Consider the following 20,454-nt stretch of genomic DNA (forward strand, 5'->3'; position numbering starts at 1 on the left):
ACCCAAATAGCTTTCAATGATAGACATTCAATCCTCCCTTGTTTTCTACAGTGTGGTCCACCTGATACACGAATCTGCCTCATTTTTAGTCTCAAGCCTTAAGACGAGCTCACCAATTGGATGGACGATGTTGATGAAACACATATATCACGGTGGCGTCCACGTCAAATGGTTGGATGGTATAGATGAAACACATACATCGTGTGGGACTGTGTGAGGTACTCCAGCCAGTCCACACCCACCATCCATGATTTGGACGGTTGGGATATGCCCATACATCAGGTGGATTTGGTGCAGATGTAAATACGTCAACGTGCGTCCCACATGGGGCCCACCACATATAATATATATATATATTATAAATACATCAACATGGGTCCTACCACACACACACACATATATATATATAATAAATACATCAACGTGGGTCCCACATGGGGCCCATCACACACACACACATATTTAAAACAGGGTCCAGCCAATCATCATCTAGAGATTAGACGGTGATGATACAATACATATGGGGTGGGTCCCACCCGTCCGAGATGTTTGATGGTATGGATTTAACACATACCTCATGATAGGGCCCACAGATAGATAGTTGGCGTGGATGAAACCCATACATTTGGTGGGTCCCACAGAACTGACATCAACGTAGCTGGTGTGGGGATCCCGACCAATCCGTCCAGCAAGTGGGTCCCACATGGGGCCCAACACATACATACATATATATGTATGATATAATATTATATTATAATAATTGTTATTATATTATTTCATTTTATTTATTTATTTGACAGTGTGGATACATCATAGAGGGTCCCACCGTTCAGGGGTCTGGACGGTGTGGATTCAACACAACATCAAGATGGGTCCACACGTGTGGCCCACCTCCACTTTGGATTAATATGATATTTGTGTTTTCTATATATCTGGGCCTGTCCAAATGGTCGGGTAGCAAGCCTATCTGCTGGACAGTCCAGCAAGATGGGCCCCACAAGTAGATGGCATGGATATAACATATCATGGTGGGCCATACATACACACACCAGGTGGGCCACAAACCCCATCATCATCATCACCGTACAAAAGGAAGAGAGAGAGAGAGAGAGAGAGAGAGAGAGAGAGAGAGAGAGAGAGAGAGATGGTGTAGTGGAGGGACCCCGCCACTATGGGCCCCTCTTTAATCACACACATACATTAAAATGGGTCCCATCATAAGTGGGCCCTTAAATGAAAATCAACAGTGGATCACCCACCGATATCACTCCTTCTTTAACTCCTTGGACTCCTTAGCTCCTAAGCTAGCTCTTTAAGGGTGGATGATGAAGGTTGGATGGTGGAGATGAGAATTTTTGGGGTAGGAAAGTGGGCCACACTTGGTTCTCTTTGGGAAGAGCTTGGACGTTAGCTCTCTCTTAAGGTTGCTTGGGGAATGGGTTGAGAATGAGAGAGAGAGAGAAGTGATGGGATGAAATGAGATAGGTGAGTAATGGGTGGAGTGGTTTGTGTAAGAAATGGGATGGAAAGGTATGGGTGGAGAGAGAGAGAGTTGACTTAGGGAATGAGAGAGGGATGTGATAGGTACTTGCTTGAGGTGATTGATTGATGTGATGTGTTATAGAGATTCCCTAGAAATTCGCAACGTGCGGCGTTTTCCTCGAAATAAATGCGGGTCCACAACTCTTGGCCTAAGTATCGTATCGGCGAGCGAGACGCGACGTTGGAACCGCGGCGATGGCCCGGTCGATAGGATACAAGTTTCGAGTTGAGCCGACTCAAATCTTCGGGATGCTACTTAGGGTCGTATGTAAACACCAATTATAGGTTGCGGGTTGCCGGAATTCGATCGGGAGGAATGCGGGATCCTAAGGAATGGTACGGTCTAGGATACAGGCCTTACACCACTTGCTACTTCATTGGATCAAGATAGTATGCTTATTCACTGTCTATGATGGATGGTGTGGAATGTCTACAGCCAGATCCATATGGACAGTGTGAAGCATCCACACTTGATCACAATTGATAAGCCACTTATAGTCCATACAAAACTTTCATCAAAGTCCATATTGGTCTAAGACTATCTACACTGTTAATTGTTTTCATAGCTATACACTCATCTAAAAATAGTAAAACTTTGTATACATGAGTAACAAACTGTGGGCAATCATCTTAATGGTTTGGATCGTCCCTCTGTGGTGGGAACCCACTCGTACAATGGGCTAACATCCCCATGCCTAGGGCACAGGTTTGAAAGTAGGGGTGTACACGAACCGAGCTAGCTCGGTTAGCTCGCTCGACTCGACTCAAAAAAGCTCGATTTGACTCGGTTTGAAGCTGAGTTTGAGCTGGGTCGAGTTGATTTTTTGAACTCAAAAATGAGTTCGAGCCAAGTTTGAGCAAGCCCAAGCTCGACTCGACTCGGACCAAATCCACCTCGAATCGAACTCGGATCAAACCAGTTCGGTGACTCGATTACTTTGCCATTGATGTTGCTCACCAACTGTTTGATAAGATGACTCAACGAAATGTGGCTGGTGGCAAGGAAGGTATGTACATGAAACAAATACCCTTTTTCTCTTAGTTTTTCTTGGTTTTTATGCTGCTTAGAAGGTGTTTGATAAAATACCTGTAAAACTATTGCCTCTGTTTGTAAAACAGTGAGATTTTGAAGTTGCAGTTCAGGTGTTTGTGGAAATGCCTCAATGGCAAACTTGGATCAATCTTGGCTCGAACTCTGACCGAGCTGGCCCAAGCTGCTGACCGAACTGAGCTAAGCTGGCCAGTCAGGCTCGAGGACCGAGCCGAGCAAAGTTCGAGCTGAGGTCAGCTGTGGCGGAGCCGAGGCCGAGCTCGACTCGATTCGACTCGATGTACACCCCTGTTTGGAAGGGAGAACACCCGGTCACTATTTTGCTTTCCTTGTTCAGTCAAAATGCAATATCTTCTAGGAATCTTTTTGGATTCTGTGTGAGTCTGTGAGTGTACTCACAGAATCCAAGTGTTTATCTTCAAGTGAGGTCCACACATGAAGGTGAGCTAATCTTACCAAGTTATCGTGTTCCCCACGATCTGTTGCATGTACAACAATAAGGTAGTACTCAGATGTTACCTAGGGTCCCATTTATCGATCTTAGAAGGTGGTCCCTTACTCCACTCTATCCTTTATTTAAATTTGATTGGTGCAATCATGTATGTTCAAAAAATATGAAATTCGGTCACAGGGAAACCTGGACTAAGAGCAGCAAATGAGGGGCTTGGATCATTTATCCTAGGTGGGCTCCACATTACAATATGGGTCAAAGACCCGTGGCACATGTATTGTCGGCCATTGCATAGTAACTCGTTACGCTTAGCGTACTGAGTTAACTCTGTGAGGTCCACCCTGATTTATGTATTTTATCCGCTCCGTCTATCCATTTTACTAGATAATTTTAGTATTTGAGCTCAAAAATAAAGCATATCCAATGTTCAAATGGACCACACCACAGGAAACAGTTGAATTGAACGTCTACCATTGAAAAATTCTTGGGAGCCCACAGAAGTGTGTTTTCCATTCATCCATGTCTGAATGATCTCATGAATAGGTTGGACGACAAATAAACGTCACTGTGGGGCCTAAAAAGGTTTCAACGGTGGAAATCATTATCCCCACTGTTTCCAGAGGTATTGATCCACTTGATCTTTGGATATACTTCAATTTTCGGCTCAAACCCTTAAATTAAATGGAAAAAACGGATCTACGTCGAGGATGGACCACATACAGTCAAGGTAACTCAGTAGGCAATACGATTTCGGGTCGGCCACCCCTGGGGGTTCATGCCCAAGTGCTAGGCGTCCTCTCTCTCTTTTTTTTTTTTTTTTCAACACACGGAGACACACCCCCACACACTCACGACGTAGTGGGACCCACCTATGGATGCTCGAGGTGGCTAGGGTCTGAGAAGAGTAGTCTGAAAGATGGTTTCCCTTGTACAGTACACGTGGTCCACCTGATGATCATACAGTCTTTGTTTTCACAGCCTTTGGTCAGAATCGCACAGAAACGTGGACGAAGCACAAATAGTAGAGATGGCCCCGCCATTTCTCACTATGATCGTCTCTTCCTTCTACTTTTCCAGTGGACCATCTTTTACGGGAGATACTCAACGACTAATGCATTGGAACCCACCTGGAAATGGTTAGGTCTCCATCACTTAGCCAATGGGAATCTACAGCGCGATGCTTTAGATTAATTTGGACATCACTGACAACCAGCCCGCAGTTTTAATAATGACAATTTTCACCATCCATCAAACATTCTCCTTCACAGATGATCTAAACAATTTTACGCGGAAAAAAAGGACATTTTGAGGGAAAGCCAAACAACAGTTGGAATTCTAAGGAGGCATGTCCTCGGAGAAATTAGGATTGTCCCATTTGAGTGATTGTTCCCTTGCACATGCATGTGAATGTTGTTTTGTGATAGTTTGCATTTCTTGCTGGGGTTCCCACCCATAAAAGCCAACAAAAATATTGAGCGATGGGAAATTCAAAAAGCTTTTTTTTTTTTTTTTCCCTTTTTTCTTTTGGATGTAAGGGCCCCCAAAAAAGTAAATAAAAAAAATAAAATAAAAGCTTGTAACTTCCGCTGTGCAAACTGCAGGAGTGATGTTCTAACATATGGGGTCTACTGAAAAGCTCCATAAGTGCTTATTTAGAAAGGGAAGTATATAAGTGATTTTAATACCTCCTTCGATAATAGTCATACTCCCAATCAGACTCATAGTCTTCCTCATCTTCTTCATCATTGTCATCAAAATCATCTAACGATTCATCGTCATCATCGTGCCAAATATTTTCCTCATCCCAGAGTGGGCAGGAACACATTGCTTTCTTGTTTTTCCATTCAGCTCCACATGTGTAGCAGAACTCGTAACCGCACCTGCAAAATAATGCTTTGGGTTACAAGGATACAAAACTCATAAGGTCATCCAATCTACGAATAAAAGCCATTTTTTTCTCCATTATCTTTTGTCGCGAGGATACCAAAACAAATCAAATGGCTCTAGAATAAGCATTCATCATTTTGGATTACAAAATTGCATGCACGAGGACATCACTTTAAGAAATTTGTCCATGATTTCACCAACTCCATTGTATGAAGCATGTTTGCTGATGAAAAGGGGTTGGACACCATATGCCGGATATGTCAAAGGCTTTTCTGCACAGGGACTTCTATTTCTGGTACACTGGCTAGGATTTCAACCCCCAATCTTGCAAGTGCAATAGAGAGCACCATCCAACCAGCTACTGATTGAAACCTATCTGCAGTCCAGTACAATACATACACAGAATGTCTGACATGGTCCAGCACCTATACTGAAATATTTGGGTAGCACAATCAATCCTTCATCAGGATGAGCTTGGCCATTAAAACCAACCTAACCAAAACTTCATTCAATATATTTAGTGGATGCAAAGCCCTACTTAGGTGAGTAAAACTGATCATTTCTCATACAATTAGGATGATTATACAAGCCGGTCATTGCAGTCACTATGAAGGAAACCTACACTCATCACTTGTTATTCCGATGAATGCCACAACTTTTTTCTTGATAAATTTGACATTGTAGATGATCTTAGAGAAATTGAAGGTCTTTAAGAACAAATGAAGGCGGTTGTCTAAAAGAAATACCCTGGAAATTCTTTCTGAAAGTGACAGCTGGTTGATATAGATGTAATGCAGGAAGAGTTCAGGCCATGAACAAGTGATAGATGAAAACACCAATCACCGTCCAAGCCTAGATTTCTTAGGGGGAAACTCCTATAAAACTGTGGTCGGGAAACTCGGACTTCGGATCTTAAAAGAATTTTTTTATTTTTTTTTTGGGCAAGATGATCCAGTAAATTGGGCGAGTCCCATAGATTTGACTTGGTATGGTAATAATAATAAATAAAAATACAAAAATACCATATAAAATCACATAACATACTTGAGGAAGTGAACCTTTTATCATAAAATCTAAATATTTAAATAAAATCCAAAAATAAATAGATAAAAATAAAAAGCTAACAGAGATTCCTTTCTGTCATGTACATGAGACAACCCCGACTACAATTAAAACATTACTTTAGGCACTCTTTCTTAGAGGTAACAACAATTCCAAATTACGAGCATAATTTATGAAGTTTGATTAGACATGGTCCAAGTAAAATGATCGAATCCTCTGATTCCACCAACCACATGAACTTGTGCCAAAATTCAGTCCTAGGAGTATGTTAGTCATACTACAACTATTCCACAAATAGATGGTTAAAAGTGATTGAGAAGAATGTGAGCAATGACTTGCATTCAATAGACAAAAAGCATATTTACTGGATCAGTACAATCAGTCAACAGCTGTGATTATCAGACTATGGGCCATCTGCAAGAATGCTCACTAAACCTGCGGCCATGTGAAGGGCGGGCAGTGAGTTGACAAGATCGCTTTTTCCCCCCTTTACCCATAAAAATTGATCAGGTGCATCCTTCAAGAAAATTATCAGTTTTGTCGCATATCAAAATTAATAGGTTTGAAACTATTTCTTTTACTACAAGCTGATTTATCAACGCAAAATCATTGGTAGTGCAGTGGTTGAACCTTTGTAACTTCTCTACAAACATTACACCATGTCTTGCTTTAATTTTATTTCTGTAAATAATTAACAAATAAAATATGGGTGGGTCAAAAATGAATTTATTTATTTATTTTAATTTTATTTCTGTAAATAATTAATAAATAAAATATGGGTGGGTCAAAAATGAATTTATTTATTTATTTTAATTTTATTTCTGTAAATAATTAATAAATAAAATAATTGGAGGAGAAAAATGCTAGGAGGCCCAAACAAGTAATATCATACCCATTGGCGGACACCATGATAAAGGCAGAGGGAATGGCAGGTTGGGAAGGTTGAATCAACACTGTCACTTTTTCTTTTTCTTATTTTCTTATTATTATTAATTATTTTTTTTTGAAGAGCATCAACAATGTCACTTCAAACACTAGATGGTGTAATAGAAGACTTCAATAAATGCAAGACAGCAAATCTTCAAAGAGTCTGCTAATGAGCCGTCTGCCACAGGAAAATGCAGCAACAGCTGTGTCCGCCATGTCAAAAGCAATGATTGCTGGGACTCAAGTGAGCAGATTCAAGGTAGCATGCAATGTTGTCAAAATCGTTATCGTATCCCAAATCGTAATAAGGGTTGAATCATATCGAACTGCAAATCATATATTAAATCATAAGATTTTTTTATAATTTTCTTAAAAAACTGAAAAATATAAAGAAATCAGAAAAAAAAAATTAAAAAAATAAAATAAAATCATCAATCATCCTTTTGCTATCAATATGCACCAAGTAATACCATGTCATGACAGTGTTAAAGGATTCTTATCTTTCCTTTATTTATTTATTTTTTCTTTCAAGAAATTTCCCTTAAAAAACATACAAGGATCCTTTAATAATTTATGTTCTTGTTACCTTTCTTGAATGTAAAATCACATTGGAAAAGCAACATCTGATACACTGTAGACCGATGAAAAAAGATATTTTGATTTCTAAACATCATTCCACAATACATATAAAAGAGAGATCATTTTGATTTCTAAACATCATTCTACAATATCATAAGTCATACATCATTCCACAACACATATAAGCTATGGAATAATCTGAATCAACATGCCTCAATGAATTGAATGATTTATATCATGGATAATTCACATTAACTAATTGGGGGGTGGGAATCGTTTCCAAATGAAGATTCCTTTTTGGAATGCAAGGGGTCAAGGGTATTCCCATAAACAAGATAAAAGCACATGGTTCTCCAAGAGTTAGAAGGTTTAGTTGGCATCTTTTATGGAAACAAATATTCAAATTATGGACGAATGCATTTAGTTATGGTGAGAGATGAGCAGAGACTTGACTTCTCTTGATGCAATTTGGGTTGTGGGTGCTATTGTAGTAGTTTGGGATTTGGAAATATGGCAAGTACTGGACTGGATGATTCTTGGTGTTAGTGCTCCTACAGAACGTTATGGTGGTTTTAGTTGGGTTTTCACTATGGTGTATGGGCCGAACAATCCAATTCAGCATGGAAATTTCTAGCAGAATTACCTTTCAAAGAAATTTTATTTTATTTTTTTTCTAGCAGAGCTGTGTAGCATTAGAATCAGGTGGAGGGAGGAGTCATGGAGCATTGGAGGTGACTTACCAAGACCAAATTTTCCTACAAAAGAATGAATGAAAGCCACATTACAAACATGAGGGAATCCTCCACTGGGTTGGCAGACACGAGATGATTGGACCTCCCAATAGGTGGAGTTAAGTTCATTTGATCAAACAATCAAGAGAACCCAGCTATGTCCAAACTAGACAGGTTCCTAGTGTCCTCCAAGGAATTCCTGTGTGCTGGGTAATGAGGATTACCTCACACGGTCTCTGATTGTTGCCCCACTATAGAGTTTATGGAGGAAGATTAGGGTCTTATTCTATCTGGCTTTGAGCTCATGTGGTTGGAGAAGTAAGAACTCATTCATAAGATAAGGTAGCAGTGGAGAATACCAAATTCCTCCAGGTGTTGTTTGGTGGCGTAATTTCCAAATCCGTAGGACTATTCATCATTGGCAAGCAGATTCTCTATGTGGCTCTAATTGCACATGAATGTATACACTTGAGGCATAGGGAAGGCCAAGTGTTATATCGAAGCTTGATATGGAAAAGGAATATTATCATGTAGTCTGGAAATTTATAATCTATATCTTGTGGATGGGCTTCAGGGTCAAATGGAGAAGGTGGATTCAAGAATGTGTTAGCTCGGCACGATACTCATCTTAGTCAACAGCTCACCAAAAAGGTTTTTCCAGGGTTCAAGGGGGTTGCATCAAGGAGACCTTTTTCGAGGCTTAAGAAGAAAAAGAAGAAGATAAGAGGAGGAGAAGGTGGAGGAAGAAGAAGCAAAAGAAGGAGAAGAACAAGTAGACGAAGAAGCGGAAGAAGGAGAAACATGAAGAAGAAGAAGAAGAAGAAGAAGAAGAAGAAGAAGAAGAAGAAGATTTCTTTTAGTGTTGAGAATGGTTCAAGAATCCACTTCTGGAAGAGGAGGAGATTATTGCTTTTAGTGTTGAGAATGGCTCGCAAATATGTTTTTGGGAGGATATCTAATGTGGCGATTGTCCTCTTACCACTATCATCCCTAGGGTAACTCAAGTAGCTATTGATAGTGTGTATTTCACTATGTTTCTACATTCTAGGGTGGTGTAGGCACCTCCTTGACAAAAAAATTTAAGTGAAGATGAATCTAAAGAAATGGCGACTCCAATTTATTTTATGCAAAGATGGAATCATCCCTAATGAAAGGGATGGCTGGGTGTGGAAAATTGAAAGGTCGGTTAGTTTTTCATTCAAATCCTTCGACTTGACTCTTTTAGGCCCCATTTTCTCAAAAGGAATAGGTGCAATCGCGCATTTGGTCCTATAAGAGTCCACCACTTGTGGAAAAGTATAAAGTGGTTACAATTGATCATCTAAGGAAAAGGAAAATTACTATTCCCAATGCGCATTCTATGACTTTGGTATGAACATGGACCATTTATTCATGTACGTTTAACTCTGATAGGATATTTAGTAGCGATTCTAAGCGGGGTAACGTCTTTGTTCATGGGGTCCACTTATTTTAGGCTTCAGATGAGAGTTGTCAACGTCCTAAGGGGAAGATCTTGTGCAGTTCTTTTTCATGGCAACCAAAGCATGAGAATGAACAACACTACTTGCACCTCCTCTCAAACAAAGAAGAGGGAAAAAAACCAATGCACTATTCTGTTTGACTTTGAAATTCATCGTCAATTATCAATAAGAAAGAAATGTAGAAAAGTATGTGATAGAGAGAGAGAGAGAGAGAGAGAGAGAGAGAGAGAGAGAGAGAGAATGCATTCACTTTATATTTCTATCAAATGTATGAAAAAATGGTTCAATTTAAGGGTCGTTGCTTCGAATAAAAAGAATGTCACATCAAATGAGAGAATGAATTGTAAACTCAGAATGGTTTGGCAAACCCAGGTAAATAAATAAACCCGTCACGGTTTAGGCGAACAGCTTGGGTAGTGGGTTTGATCCCCACAGACACGAGTTTGATTCCGCTCCCCGTAGATTACCTGATGCATGTGGTTGGCAGGTGATTGCCTCGAGGAGAGTGCGTCCACCAGGAGTGCAGTAGGGAAACCAAACCACTATAGATGCTTGTGTTTGTGATTGTCATTTGAGTGAGTTAAAAGCCCTAGTGTGTCGCAACACTTCTAGGCTCTCACCCAAAGGGATCCAAGTAATCTTACATGTGATTAATCACTCCAATGAGCATTCCAAGCTCCTTATGAAGATAATCTTGGTTTCTTGCATTCTCTAAAGTTTAGACTCCACATTCATAGGTAAATCATTATCTAAACATCCTCTAGAATGCCCATCTAGGTGAATCCCTCTTAGAAACCAATTATCCATTAGTTGTTGGAGATTCCACCATCCTCTCACTAACTTGGTCACCTCAGCGGGGCATCACATGCAAGGTGGTTGATCGTATGAGCTGAAGCATTGGCGTTAACGATCAGGGGAGAAATTGAGAAGTTGATTCAAGCACATGAGAGCATTGAAGAAGCATCTCAAGCAAGGCGTAACAACGGGGCTCTATCCGCCAAGTAGGTTGTTAATTGTAGAGTTCACACACTCTTTCCTTATGTAGGATTGAGTGTAGAGTTTGTGACTCAAACTCGAATAGGTTCTTATGTAGTGCTGAATTCGTTGAACACGAGTGTGTACGTGTTAGTCTCTTTAGGGAGCCTCTGGCATGAGTGTATGTAGGGCTTTGGATCAAGACCACTAGTGGTCGTTGGTTAGCTGATAGAAAATCAACTAAAGTCTCTTGCACAATGCTGTCAAATTGCATATGCCTGTGCGCATATGCGATTGCACAATCGCATATGCGGTCGCTTTTTTTTCTTTTTTTTTTTTTTGAAAAATTTAAAAAAATTAGAAAATAGGGGGAAAATAAGAAAAAAATGAATAAAATATAAGAAAGTACGGGGAACTTTCCTAAGTTAATAGATAAATAATTTTATATGCTCTTGCAATACATTTGAGTAAAATAAAACCAATTAAACAATGAATTAAATATTAAGTCATCAACATTCGACATATTAGTTAACAAATATCAATCAACGATTCAACATTCAACAGTACAAAACAATCAACAATCAACATCAACTCAATACACTTAGTAAGTAAACAAAATGAAGAAGCTATTTATTTATTATTGATCTATTATATACATTGATCTATTTGCCATTGTGGTATTTGATCACCACCATCGTCGTCGTCATCACCATCATCATCCGAGTCATCTCCTTCTTGTACATACACTTCTTCTGTTTCTTCATCATTTGTATGTATTAATACTTCATCAACATCCAATGGTGGATCTTCAACTTGATCATTATCATCTCCTCCTTCTATCTCTTCAATCTCTTTAACGGGTTGACTGCTACTACTCGCCCCCCGGCTCCCCTATCTTTCACCTTCGAGTGGTACCTTCTCCAGGTGCCGAACCAAATGCGGCATCTTCAACTTGCACCTATGTCAGGTCCTCTTCAGCAAATACCGGGTCTTTCGTCTCTACGAGCCACTTGTTATCTACATCTACCTCATCCAAGCAGATAGAGTCAAAGAAACGAGGCTTTTCTTTCCTAGTTTGGAATTGTTCTCGCAATTTTTTATTGTATTGGATGAAAACCAAGTCGTTGAGCTTCTTTTACTCAAGGTGATTCCTTTTCTTGGTATGAATCTGCCTGAAAGAAAGTGCATTTGACACTAGCTATTTAGTTAATTAATTTAGCTTACGCCCTACACTAAAAAATTGAAGTTTACAATTACTAAATTTATCGCCTCGAACGTGCTCTAGTTGCACTCGCAACCGCTGGCAGAACACGTGAGTCCAAGAATCCTCATAGTCAGCTTCTTTAGAACCGGATCCTTCCTGTTCAGGTCTACTCCATAGGCAGCCCACTAATCAGTGAGAAAAATAGTTTAAGTAGGTTAGAGTCACTTTGTATATTACATTGTAAAAGAACTATTTGTAAGACATTCATAGTACTTACTGGGTAATTTCATTGTCCGATGCCTGATGACGATATCTCTTGAAAATATGCCCTCACTCTTTGTATAGAAGTATAGTAAAGCTAAGATCCAGTCCTATTCTTCTCTATTTGGAATCGTTCTTTCCAACACGTCAATAAATCCAACCATATGCATAGTAAGTGCTTCTGATGGATCAGCAGAAGCGAATAAATAGGCTGGGTTAAGGATGTAAGCAACCGAATATAATGGAGATGACATTTAGCTGCCTCATCTTCTATCTATAATACTTATAATTGGCTTGTAATCATGCTCTCTATAGTTAAACTGGTCCATGATCTTATTTCTTGCTCTCTTCATCGCATCATATATGTAACCTATTGCAGGCTTCTTATCCCCGTCCACCAATCGCAACATAGTGACTAAGGGCTTAGATGCTTTTAGCGCCTATACCACTTGTGTCCAAAAACTTTGCGAAAGGATTGTTTGTTGAACCTGTTTCTCTTCAGCCTTCTTTGACCAAGGCTCACTTGTAAAATCAGCCGACACTACAAAGCTTCTAAGTTCTGATTTTTTTGCATGTAATCTTTGTAGTGTTAAAAAGGCTGTAGCGAAATGGGTGACTGCTGGACGTAGTAAGTTACCCCCAATGTGTTTTCTCATTCGACTGAAAAGAAGGGCGTGTTTGTACATAAAGACCGTGATTCTTCTAGTTCTTGTAATCACATTTATAAATAACCTACTTATATCTTCAAACATAAGATCAACACAATAGGCCACACAGGGGATCCAAAATAAACGACGCCTCTTCTCCATAAGAAGATGACCGACCAATACATATGAGGCTGCGTTGTCTGTAATTACATGTATAACGTATTCCCGATTATTTCCTCAACTACATTATTTAGTAAGCTAAACAAGTATTCTCCAGTACATAAATGACCCGATGCATCCACCGACTTCAAGAACATTGTCCCAGCTGGACAATTTACCATAAAGTTAATGAGAGACCGACAGGATCTATCGATCCATCCATCAGCCATGAGTGAACACCCATATGTTTTCCACGATTCCTTATATTCAAATATAAATGATCGTGTATAATCAAATTCAGTTTTCAGGCATGTCTCCCTCATTTCATGATGTGAAGGAGGTTTAAGCCCAGGTCCAAATTAACTTATAACCACAACCATAACTTTGAAGCTTCTCGATTTAACTGCGTTAAAAGCAATACTAGTTTGGTAAAACCACTAAGCAATATATTCAATAGTGGTTTTCCTATCTTTTTGTTTATACCGGTTTTCTAAAATTGTTTGAGCTAGCCCTTTACCCCGACCCATTTGGTCGACCACATCCTCGGGGTGTGGTCTATGCCATTTATCCATGGGCCCATGCTTTTGAGCTCTTTTCGAGACCGTTGGTTGTGGTCGTGGTCTAGACCAACCTGTCGAAGTAGGGGGAGTGGGACTAGCTTCATTTACATTAACTACGTCTATATCTTCATATGCGTCTTATTCCATATATTCCTCATGACGTAGGACATTATCACATCTCTTTCTTGATTGTTTATCCATATACTGCATGAATCTCTCTTCGAATTTTTGAAGTAATTTTGTCGCATGCTTTTGCATTTGACCCTGGTAAATGTGCAAAGTGTTGCTTGTGCCACGCAATGCCACTGGAACCTACATACCCACATAACTCACATCATATGTGAGTCTTATCTGAAGCACTGCGATAGTGCTCATACTTCTAACCCGGGTCATTCGACTCGGGTTTTAAAGAGGAAGATTGGGAATAAATAATCCAGCGAAATAAACTAAGCAAATCAATTGAAAATTTCAACATTCCACATCATAGTAAATATAATAACAAAGGAAACATGCAATGGTTGTAGACTATCATCACAATCCTACGGTACCGTATTCAAATCGTGTATGGATTGGATCTGGTGAGGGATAGGACCTCCCGATCTTGCATGGTTTTAATCCAACAATCAATGCAGCTTCTCTAGTCCAGGAAATCAAAGCATTTCTGGAATACAGACAGTTGGAAACTCTGAGAGAGTGTTGGGATCAATTTTCAGATTTTCAGGGTCAATAGCAATCAAAGAATACTACGCATAGAAAGAGAAGAAGGATGGAGAGCTAGAAATAGAATTTAGAAGAAGAGAAGATTAGGGAAAGAGAAGAACTTACCACTTACCACAGAGAGAAAGGGGAAGGAGGCACCAAGCTTTCATTTAAAAAAACATTATTAAGTTTAGGGTAGAAAACACTCTATTTATAAAATTCGGATTTAAAAGAAAATGACTAAACTACCCCTATAACAAAAGTAAAAAAACTCACAAAACAAAGTTTTCTGAAAAAATAATTCCGCATAACAGATCAGTCTTCTAACTCATCCTACACGTGTGTCCTCCTAATATGGGGCTTTCAATTAATCCAAGGACACGTGTAAGGTCTTCAAAATCCTCATTGGTTGTGCCACGAACCATCATCGAGCCATAGAGATGTATTTGTCGGCCGCCTTCGTCTTTGATAAACTTTGAAGGGTTTGATGTCCTCATCAATGGAGATAAAGACAGTGTGTGCCTTCCATTTCTCGTTTCCTGTATGTGAATGCTCAACCGTTTAACCTTGTAAAGAACCCCTTCTTTGTACCTATGATGGCAGCCATTGTTGCATTTGGGCGGGGGTTGAAACTTCCGTCATATCATGAAGGAATAAATTTTTGAAGATGGAGGTTGAGTCCATAGAGAAATTCATTAAGATTTATAAGAAGGAATGGGCGAAGACTGGATGCAAAATAATGTCAGAAGGGTGGACTGATGGAGAGAATCAGTCTATTACAAATCTGTTTGTTAATAGTCCGAGAGGTGCTATCTTTTTTAGATTTGTTATACGTCCGATATTTCAAAGAATGTAGACAATATGTTGAGTTTACTTGAGTCAGTTATTAATGAGGTGGGCGAAGAGAATGTAGTACAGGTCATTATGGATATTAGATCCACTTGTGTGAAGGTGAGTCAAATGTTAATGGAGAAGAGGAAGACGGTTTAGTCTCCATGTGCGGCCCATTGTATGGACCTAAAACTTGTAGACAGAGAAAATTTGCAAGTTCAATTTGGAGATCATAACGAAAACAAGGGCTATAATGGTTAACATATACAAACATTGTTGGGTCTTGACTTTAATGAAGAAGCACACAAAGGGGAAGTTGACAAGACCGACTATAACACTATTCACTACGTGTTACTTGACTTTGAAAAGCATCCACAAAAATAGAATTGGCTTGAGGGCGATGTTTACCTCAAAAGAATGAGAAGGTAGCAGCTTCTCCAAGACCGAAAAGGAGAAGCATGTTCAAGATAAGTTCTAGATGATGTAGATTTTTGGCCATCAATCGAGTTTTGCTTAAGGACCATTTTTTCATTGGTCAAGGTGCTACGGCTAGTTGATTTAGATGAGAGGCCAGCCATGGGTAAATTTATGAAGCGATGGATCGGGCAAAAGAGGCGATCGCAAAGAATTTGGGAGAGATGAAGAAGCGGTATTCGCCATATTGGAAATCATTGACCAACAGTGGAATCTTCAGTTGCATAGGCCCTTACATGCGGCTTATTTTTTAAATCCTAAATTTCAGGATAATGACAAATACAATTTCCATCCAGATTTAGAGATCAAAACGCCTATATGACTGTATTGAAAGAATGATCCCAAATTCAAGACAAAGGGTCATAATTGATGAACGGATGAATAAACTTAAAAGGGCTTATGGTTTATTTGGAAGAGAGACTGTAAAATTAACCAAAACGGCATAGCAACCAGGTAATTTTGCAATTATGATCATGTACATTTACTTTTTCAGTTATTTAGCTTATTTATATAATTATATATGAATGATTTAGATGTTTATGGTGGGAGAGTTATGGAGACAAGTGTCCAGAATTGCAAAAGCTAGTTATCCATATTTTGAGTTTAGCATGTAGTGCTACTGGTTGTCAGCACATTTAGAGCACTTTTGAGCAGGTGAGACATTATTGAATTCATTACTCATGTATTTACCATGTAGTGACCAATAGCCTTATGTAATATTACGTTCATTGTAGATATATTCAAAGAAAAGGAATAGACTCAAGCAGAAGAGATTGAATGTGCTCGTCTTTGTAAAATACAATCTCTAGCTCGAATTTCGTCATGCGAAGAGAGAGGACCAAGGGCTTGATCCTATATGCTTATCAAATATGGAATCCAACGATGAATGGATCATATAGGAGGATCCTATACTTCCTACAGATAATACCTGGATGGACATAGGTGAATGCCTTGCCGAGGGATTGGAGGATGTGCAAGGTGTAAGGGGATACATCTCATGACCGGATAGGCAACGTAGTATGATTGCAAGTCATATTATTATTGTTTAGTCTTGTAGTCTTATATTTATTAATTAATAGTCTTATAATGCATTATGTATAAACTATTTTGCAGGTCTTAAAAAACTTGTAATTCGAACTAAAGCAAAGGGGAAAGCGAAAGTGGTAGAAGAGGAAAATGAGTTTTTTTTGACATCAAATTCTGAAGATGAAAATGATGTTGATAATATTGACTTCATTGATGAGGAGGATGGCGCCACTGTGTTCGACGAAGAATAGAATTGTTTGGACTTTTTTTTTTTTCCTTCTTTATTTATAGAAACAAGTGAATGATGAATACATTATCCATATAAGTGAGGATCGGGAAAACGCTATTTTTTTAATCATATTGAAAACTTATATGTACATGGGATGGGAAAAGAGTTATTTTTTAAAATTCATTATGACATGATACAACACATTCACAATGATACATTTAGTACGCAGTTGATCACAATTTTAGGTTAATGTCATCATGGTCAAATGGCTTTTTTTTTTTTTTTTCTTTCTTGTGCATAGTCATGAGAAAATGGATTATTGATGTGTTTTTTAATTTTTAAAAATTTATTTGCAAATTTATGTTTTTTATGATATTTTTATGAAAATCTGAAAAAAAAAAAAATTTCTTACGATTTATGATATGATTCACAATACGATACGATTCAAACCCGTTTATGATTTATGATACAATAATGATAATGACAACTGAGTAGATTCTTTAACAAATAGACGATACCACTGGGTATTGTACGTTTGTGGGAGAAAATCTAGTCACATAGAAAAGTAAGAAGCAGTGTTGTGACCCAACCAAGTGCTGAAGAAAATATAAAGCAATGGCTCATACTACTTGTGAGAAATGTTTTAAATAACAAATAATAGCGTGTAGTGTAGTGTGCATCATAAGCTACATGCTATTAAGCATGAAGCTTAAGCTACATAGCGTGCGTCGTAAGCTACATGCTACTTCTAAATTTTTAGTTAAGGTGGTGCTTGGTTACGCAAAATATCATGAATCTTGTGATATTTTGCGCCAAATTAGTCTGATTAATATGGAGAAAAACTATCCTCTAACAGTTGCTGCAGGAGGAAGAATCATAGGAACACTGAATAGTCTGAAAGAGGAAAAGAAAACTCAAACATAGATGAACAAATTTTAGTTTGAAACCCTTTTTTTTCTTCTTGAAAGGCAACGCTCTTTATTAGCACAGAAACAATAGTGGGATACAAGGCTGGGAAAAACTAAGGATTATCAAAAGATCATCCTTCACCCCCAAGAAAAGAAAAGGGACCAATTTACTTTGATACCATTTTCCATTGTTAAATTTCCATGACATTCTTATACTGGAACTACAAACTTATCCACCGAAGCCTTAAACCAACTTCCCTCAGTTGTTATGATTAAGACAAATTAGGATCATAAATTAATCATTTGTCTGTGGCTACTGCTACAAGATTGCCACAAGATTCCACTGAAGTGTTTCATGATAAACATTTTAGTAAAGCATCAGCCTTCATAAATAAATAAAATAAAAAAGAAAAAACGTTTGTACAGCAACTCAAACAAGTTTTCTTATATTCTTTGAACTCCAGATAATGCAATAATGCAATAGATACAGCAACCGAAGGAGATGTACAAAAAAAACTATCCAATTAAGATAATTACTGCTAATGTAAAAAGCGGGAAGAAAAATATAAAAAAGAGTACCTGCAGGTCATATGGAAGCAACCTTCAGCCAGTTCAATCATATGGTTGCACTTGATACACTGGCGCCACAACTTTTGTCTAGCCAAGGACTGTAACTTTGCATCTTCTGCACGAGGATGTGGATTAAACCTTTTGTATTCATGGCAAGACATGTCAGTATGCCATGGGACCTTGCAATTGAGACAGAAAGAGCCATTGCATTTGATGCACTTCCTGTAACCAGATGAATCGTTAGCGCGATAGATAGAAGACGATTCTTCAGGGGGAAGCATCATCTCACTTCTTGACATTAATGCTGAGCACTTCGGGTACGGGCAATAAAGTCTATCTGCTTCAGGAATTGACGCCTCCTTCAGACGCTGGGTCATAATCTCAACCAACCTAGGAGGTAAAAATTTCCTGGAACTGTCTGCAACAAGTTTTGTGTTGCAGCCATCATGGGGACACCCAGGCAACAATCCATGAAGTAACTTAACTTCCACATGTTGTTTCATACAAGTGAAGCAGTATCGGTGCAAACAACCATCAACAATGAATATTTGAGAAGCATCAGTATCTTCCAAACAGATGCTGCAAGTTTCCTTCGAATTGGCATTACCACTAGGTTCTGTGGTCTTCATAATCTGAGAATCTATTGCATCCTTTGCTAGTCTGAATACAAATTTACATTGGCATCGTGGCAACAAAGACATATGACATCTCTCAAATTTTCTTCGTAGAGGATGAATCTGACTGAGTAAATTTGCAATCTTACGCTGCTTTGCAGCCCATTTTCCAGTAACCTGCGTGAGAAATATGATATCAGTCAATAATCGAGTAACTTGAGAAAGCTAGTACCATCAACACTTTCCAAACCAAATAATATTTAAAACACGCTCAGAGAGATCAATAGCTGAGATCTTATAAGCCACAACTGTTGGGCTGACTTAAAAGAGTCATCAACATCATTGTTGTTCATCATCATCATCATCATATTAGCCTTCTCCCAACAATTTTTGATTGGCTTCCAGTAGATCAGCAAAAGTTTTATTTTCAGCTGCCCACCAGATATTGAACTTCCTCTTTTATCTGAGCTCTGGAACTGGTAATAATAGAGGAACATATTAAAAGTAACAGCACTAGCATGCCAATGCAGTCCCAGCAATGGTTTGAAATATCATAAAATACAACTCCGTTTCATCTGAGTCATATCGGTTTCATCCCAAAAAACAAACCCCTATTCAGCCTGACTCATCCCTACTTGCCAAGACACGGTACAACTTGGACCAAGGCAACTCAGTTTTGCACGAGTCCAAACAGTCGCACTCATTCGGTGAGTAAACAAAGTTAGGCTTTCGCAAACCCAATTTCACACCATTTTCTCACTACAAAGGCATATGGTGGAGAGGAACTAGATTTTAGGCGTCTATTGCTTTCTACTTCAAAGAAAAACGTCTAGGACTTTTACATTGTGATTCAATGTAAAAAGGGCCTATTGGGTTTTTGATGCAGGACATGAAATTAAATATGACATGCAAGATTTCAAGCTTTAGATCATACCAATTTTAAACAATCACAAAATTCCACATCCCACATACGATCAAACATTCAACAAGGGGAATCTACGGGGGTCCAAGCCTACACAAGTTTAGGGCTGGATCAAATAAAATTATAAACCAAACAATACCCAAAGGAGTGTAAGATTCATGCAATGTTGCAAAGGATTGTTTCCTAATTTAAGAAATTCACCATGTTTCAATTCGGGGGAAAATCTAGGGTTTGCAGAAGTTGGAAATATTTGGAATTTGGGATTATCTAGGGTTAGGGTTGGGGATTTAGGCGAGAGAGGAGAAAAAAAGAGGAGAAAAAAAGAGAAGAAATCCAGAACCTGAGATGATCCACGCGTGTGGCCAGCAACCTGGCCCAGGTGCACGTGTGTGGGCCCACGAAATTGGAAAACGGCTCCTAGGGTTTGGTTGGCTAAGGGAGGCCCACTCTCACACCAATTTCGTGTCGATCCACTGCCCAGTGTATGTGTGATGCTCCGCCGAAGTTTCAGCCCCCTGGAAGGCCAGAATCTGAAAATCTGATGTGGAAGAGAACTTGGGTACAAAAAAAAAGAAGAAAAAAGAAGTGAATCTGAAGATGGGAGGGCTGTGGAAGATGATGGATGTGGGGTGTAGGAGGTGGGGACGATTTGAGATGCTTGTAG

General features: G+C 38.9%; 1 protein-coding gene across 1 annotated transcript in view; it reads right to left on the reverse strand.

Annotated features, from left to right (window-relative positions):
* Positions 1 to 4,442: 4,442 nt before the first annotated feature.
* Positions 4,443 to 20,454, reverse strand: part of LOC131253266 (E3 ubiquitin-protein ligase RSL1-like) — a 40,912-nt gene continuing 24,900 nt past the window's right edge. The window contains exons 2-3 of the mRNA XM_058254215.1: positions 18,264 to 19,045; positions 4,443 to 4,924 (exon numbers count right to left, since the gene is read on the reverse strand). Coding sequence (XP_058110198.1) covers positions 4,723 to 4,924; positions 18,264 to 19,045 — 984 coding nt within the window. The 3' untranslated portion in view covers positions 4,443 to 4,722. The remainder of the gene's footprint in view (positions 4,925 to 18,263; positions 19,046 to 20,454) is intronic.

The sequence above is a fragment of the Magnolia sinica genome, chromosome 8 (assembly GCF_029962835.1).
Source record: "Magnolia sinica isolate HGM2019 chromosome 8, MsV1, whole genome shotgun sequence".
Classification (NCBI taxonomy): domain Eukaryota; kingdom Viridiplantae; phylum Streptophyta; class Magnoliopsida; order Magnoliales; family Magnoliaceae; genus Magnolia; species Magnolia sinica.